This window comes from Eurytemora carolleeae, unplaced genomic scaffold (assembly GCF_000591075.1).
Source record: "Eurytemora carolleeae unplaced genomic scaffold, Eaff_2.0 scaffold2317, whole genome shotgun sequence".
Lineage (NCBI taxonomy): Eukaryota > Metazoa > Arthropoda > Copepoda > Calanoida > Temoridae > Eurytemora > Eurytemora carolleeae.
The window spans coordinates 14,246-20,272 of record NW_019398212.1 but is presented as its reverse complement, the minus strand read 5'-3'; the positions used below and the strand labels follow the sequence as shown (position 1 = coordinate 20,272).

The 6,027-nt window shown below is 36.7% G+C and overlaps 1 protein-coding gene across 1 annotated transcript; it reads left to right on the top strand.

Annotated features, from left to right (window-relative positions):
• The first annotated feature begins 17 nt into the window (after nucleotides 1-17).
• Nucleotides 18-2,520, top strand: LOC111717029 (uncharacterized). The gene is made up of 2 exons (XM_023492541.1): nucleotides 18-2,181; nucleotides 2,444-2,520. The coding sequence occupies exon 1, from the start codon at nucleotides 64-66 to the stop codon at nucleotides 1,432-1,434; it is 1,371 nt and encodes a 456-aa protein (XP_023348309.1). The 5' UTR covers nucleotides 18-63; the 3' UTR covers nucleotides 1,435-2,181; nucleotides 2,444-2,520.
• The last annotated feature ends 3,507 nt before the right edge of the window (nucleotides 2,521-6,027 follow it).

Sequence of the window (6,027 nt, the reverse complement as noted above, 5' to 3'; positions counted from 1 at the left end):
GTGGGAACCATTCTCAACAAAACCTGCAGTACAGGTGATGATAAATGGGGATGGAAGTGGGACATGATACCAGAAGCACTGAGAACTTATGGACTAGGAGACATTAGGTTTGGTTATATGTGCTATACGATACTAGCTGGAATTTTACTAATGGATACCTTTCCAGACCCGGATATTTGCTGTAAATACCTGGATAAATGCCAAATGGATTTCGTCTCGTTCTTCATGGAATGGGTGAAAGTAAGCTTGGAGGGAGTGGAAGTGTCAAAGGAGGTCGCGAAGGTAGCAGAATCAAGATATGGTTTGATCAATTCTTTGAGGTTCAGGATGGTTGATGGATCTGTGTTATCTGATTTCCCACCTAACCGAATCAAGGTCTGGACTAAACTAATAGGAGACTGGCCAACCATAACTTCTGGAGGTTGCAGGTTCATGATACAGGCCAGATCTAGGTTTCTAAGTCAGATGGAAGTGTTGAGAAAACTAAATTTCTCTTGGAGATTTGGGTTGGTTTTACCAGAGATTACACAAGAACTGAGGAGCTATGCAAGGTTTGGAATAAGCAAGAGGGAGATATCAAGGGTTGTCTGGACTGAGGAGGTACCAGACTCACAAGGTTTTGAGTTAAAAAGACCAGAATCATTAGTTTCTCCGATGCTCATCCTGAACCCAGAGAAGACTACCTGTCCCCAGATAATGAAGTTTTGTACCCAGAATGAACGAGTGCAAAAGTATGCGATCTGGGAATGGTGTAGGATGAATCCCAATTTGATAGTAAATTTTATCCAGAGGATGGCAAGAGATAAAGAATTCCAAACCAACTACAGACCACTGTATGATGGAATCAGGTTGATCTTCTGGAGGATTATGAACAGACCAACAATCAAGGTACCATTCATTGACGAGGAACAAGACCAGTTACTCCGAAGGCAATTGCTCCGGCAGGAGGCCATGGTAGAGAAATCTAGGATTGAGTATGAAGCTTATGTAAAGAGAGCAGATTATCTCCGGGAGGTCATTGGGTGTGAGGATAAGGTCGAGAGGTCTAGGTGGAGGGAGAAACTTCCTCAGCTCCCAGAGTGGAAGTTACGGAGAAAGAGGAAGAGGGAATTGAGGAAACAGGAGATTGAAGAAGGAGAGAGGAAAATGAAGAAACCCAGATTAGCTCAGGGGAGAAGGAACAAGGGAGCAGGTGGAGATACTCATGGAAGCTCGGAATCGGAGGAGGAGAAGTCGGAGCCAGAAATGAAGGAGGCATACGAAGGAGCAGATGAGAAGGTTCCAAAGTGCAAAAGGATCATCGGAGAGAAGGCAAAGAAGAAGGGCAAGAAGAGGAAATCCAAGGGAGGAGCTCCTACTGATCTTATGAGAATTATAGCGAATACTGTGGATATAGAGAACTACGAGTACCCGGGCAAGAAGCTAACTGAGTGAGATGAAGAGTTTGAAAGAGAAATGAAGGGATGTGATCCAGGAGATGAGTTTGAACTGGAAACCCAGTTCAACGAGTTGATCTGATCTATCGGAGGAAGAAGGTTGATATATATATCGGTTTTGCAGTAATTAAAATTTTTTGTACTCAAAGCTCTGTTCTGATCGGAGGTTATCCTCATATAAATTGCGTTCCATGACCTGGAACATATAAACATGATCAGTTTATTTTTTTGTTAATAAAGAATTATTTTGGATGAATTTTGCCTGATATTATCGGAGTCTGGTCTCCAGAACCAGAGGCCGGCCCGGGAGTGTTTTGTGGAGTTCGGGTTCTGGATCCAGACTTAAAATGCTCCGGAGTAAGGTTCATTGAATATTTAAAACCGTACTGGATCAGGAGAAATAAAAGATTGATAGTAATCTTAAAACCCGTCCTTGCTCAGGTTTATGATTAAATATCCTGAAGGTCTAACTGATACTGGTTCATAAATTCCGGTGATTGTATAGATACATAATATGAATTAACCCTTAAAAGTGTTGTTGAATGATTGCTACGTAATGACGACTTTTACCGACAACTAAGTTTAGTACGCGGTATATATGCGCGCCTTTGTTAAAACCCTCGAGTCAGGGCCGGGTTCAATCATTCTATACAAAGTCATTATTCCGATCCGTTGAAATGGTTTAAAATGAAGATCGGTTTGAGTTAAGATCGAAGTCTCATCAGATATTGTAGAGATACTTGAGGTATAAAAATTTAAGGGTATAATATTGAGTTTCAGTACGAGAACTTGAAGGGTTAGGTTTCTTTTCAGCCTTTCCCGTCATACGTCTCCTTCCAGATAGCAGAGGGATAGGCCTATGGGGAAACTGAGCTATTGATTCGCCCTACATACAGATTTTATTTATTTACCCTATATGTTTTATTTGTGATTAGTTTTATTGCTCATACACATTCTTTGAATACTCATGATTTTAAATATTGTAACAGTTTTTTTTACTTTTATAGAATAAACGCTGCATAGAACTCTGTCTTCATTAGTTCAGTTTCTGTTATATTCTTCTCTACACGAAGACTTCAAGGTAGTTCTATTGAATGATCAGAAATGTATATCTCTAAGGTTTCTCGATATTCGTCGTCGCCGATTTGTGACGAAACAGAGCTTCATGTTGGTGGAGCAGATCAACAGGAACTGGGGCAACAGGGCTTATCCAACCTAGTAGGCAGAGATCGCGGCTTTATCATGCTGGATTTGAGCGATTATGTTGTCTCTGGAAGTGGAGTGCATGACAAACTGGGAACCCTCGGGTAAGCCTGTCTGCTGCTAATTGAGTATCTGCGTCATCATCATAAAGGAGTCAAGAGGCTTCCTGTGTCGGAGCTGTTACTAGTTCAACTGTCCTAACCTGACTGAGCTGGAATGTGTTATAGAGGGGTGAGGCGGGGAAAGAAAGGAGCAAGGGTATTTCAAACTATGAATTCTGTTCGATGAAATATTCTATAGTGATATGATATGATATGTAGTGGTTATGGGGATATAGGGATTTTAGCAATAATTTTTAATTTTAAAATAAAGATTTTATACATTAAGGTGCTTGCATAGGGTGTCCCAATAAACATGGGAATTCAGTGACGAATTCGATATCGTCTTTTCAAATAATTCTTTGATTTAGTATAGTGATGCCTATTGCCTACCGAGAAAGCTGTAATCTGTAAGAGTTTCGTCTGCTATGTTCACATTTTGTTTGTTTATGTTTTGACTGAATACGTTTGTACTTAGTATTTTTTGTAAACGATCGTTAAACGATCGTTTTTTGTTTCGTTTTCAAAAACGATCGTTTCAATTTTTGAAAAAAACGATCGTTTTTAAAACAACCCACTCGTTTTGAACTTTTAGAAAACGAATAGCAATAGTTTTCAATAAAACGATTTGCGACCGTTTTTTATACGATTGTTTTTTTAAAAAAACGATCGTTTTTGAAAAAAATTTTATTGACAATTATGTTAACGATCGTTAACAAAGGGTCGTCGTTAACGATCGTTAACGAAACGACGAATTTTATAAAAATGATCGTTTTGAAAATTGATCGTTTTTAAAAACAAGCGTTTTGAAAAACGATCGTTTTAAAAACGACCATTTTTAAAAAACGAACTTTAAAAAAACTATCGTTTTTAAAAACTATCGTTTCGTTTTCGATTTTTCGTCGTCGTTTTCATAACGAAACGATCGTTTTTCTGAAAAATGAAAACGTTAACATCCCTAGAGGCGTTTCCATAGCACCTGGAAGAAGACATTCAAACCTATTCACCAACTGTCATGTTTCATGGGATACCCTATATGTAATACATCGTGGAAGGAATAAGGCAGAACCCCAATTATTAGAATACAGTAATAACCAAAAAAAATCTGGAAAAAGAAGACGACTGTTAGACTCAATGTTAGATGAACATTATACACAGCAGTTGGGCAGTATTAACAGACTCATTTCCTATTGCATTGTTTTCTGATTTTCGCTGTATACACAGAGTGTCCCAATAAACATGGAAATAAAAATTGAATAATGTATTCATGATTTTCTTTTTCAAAGCTGATTATTTTCAATTATGCATTTTCCCTCCTCGACCAGTTATTTCCTTTAATTGTAAATTAACTAAATGTTAACAGATCTCAGCCAAAAATTCATCCACATTTGAGAATTTTGATTCTTTATATATGGGATTTTGTCAATTGTTTCTTTGTCAGTTTCATTTAAAGTTAAATTGCTTTTAGTTTTGTGTAACTTGCAAAAAGCCTTTAAAATGAAGATTGATCAACAACTTTTCTATTTCTAAAAGTTTTTAAGTTTTTCTTTTTTAATGTTTTTACCTTTTCCTGGAATTTTCTATTTTTATTATGTTCTATGAAACAATTCCCGTTGGGCCTTGAATCCCACCTTTTCAACCTTTTCACTTTTTGTCATTTCACGCAGATTTTATTACCCCCGCCACTAGATTAAAACCTGTATGTAGATAAATTGCGTTATACATTGTCCGTAAATCTAAATGCGTTTTTAAATAACTGTGTAAAACTTATATTACGATTAACCTAACCTAGCTACGTCTGTAAATAACAACGTCAAACCTGTATTGTAATTAGCTTAACTACGCGTGTATATAACGACGCAAAACTTACGTCCATAAATTGTAATATAGAAATCAAAAATATCACTTTGATTACGGTGTGAGAGTAATTGTTTCTTGGTTAGCGAACGAGAAACATCCTGAATCACTTTCTTGAAAGATAGATATAGATTGGGAATTAAATTGAGTTGTAACTTTTAAGACAGATACCTGAGAGTACAGACTGAGTCATATCTGGATTGATGTTGACTATGCTATGTTTGTGAACTTTGAGTTCCTGGTTGAGTTGTATCTTGTAAGATAGATACAACGGATAAAAGTATTTATTGGAGAAGGGCATTTACCACACACCTTCCCTGTACAAGGGAGGGAACCCCCGGCCGCCATGAGCCTCTGCTACGCAGAAACGAGCCTTCCAGATTTGCTATGAGCCTTCTTCATGAAGTTACAAATCATGACAATCAATAAAGTACTCCAATCTTTAGTAAAATTCTTGTGCAAATATGTCGAAAAATATTTTTAAAAATCGTTATTTCATGTAAAAACTAGGAGTTTTAAAGAAGGTCTTCTGTATAGCAGAGGCTTGTACTGCATATCATTTCCGAGAGGCTCGTTTCTGTATAGCTCGGGCTTATAACGTCCAGGGGTTCCCTACCTCTTTGTACATAGCAACATAACTGTTAATCAGCGATGTATTGATATGGAATCATATACGCAATTGTTAAAAAACACAACACAGAAAATATCAGGAACTATCATCTTATTCTGAAAGTGAGCAGGGTTTTCAGACATACAATAGAATATAAACTTATTATATTTTATCCCTTTCATTGTTCAGTTATCATATTTACTAAAATATAAATAAACTATGCTGAAGTGCCGGCGTTAAAGAAAAATTCAAATATTTAAAAAAAAAATTAGTCTATGTTACCCCTGATACCAATGGGTTCCCTGAAAAAATTCCAGCCAATTAGGTTCAGCCATTTGGCCAGCTATATAGCTGATATATAAATATATAAAGGAGCGAAGAGCTTTATTATATTATAGTAAAATAACTTATGAACCATGCTTTGTTCGGAAAAACCAGGTTTACCCTGGAAAAGTCAACCCACTAAATTTGGAATTTTACAATCAATAAATAACTTATTTTCGAGACCGACTAGATATTGATGAAGGACTATTTCTGGATAAAAAATAGGAAATAACATGACTTTATCTCAGAAAATTTAAAATTCTCGGATTTCTTCTAAAAAGTCGCGCCTCAGTTAGCTCAAAATACCTTTTACGCATTTTGTAAGGATTGTTAAAACTTTATTTTTTTTCAAGGAAATACGACATACAGAAATCTACACAACTATGAAAGTTCTGCATCTAATTTTACTAACGGGTCGACTTTACAGTGACGCAACTTTGGACTTTGGTTTTACCTTGCAGCCATCTTTCTTTCTATCGCCAGCTGTTGTGTGGGTTGA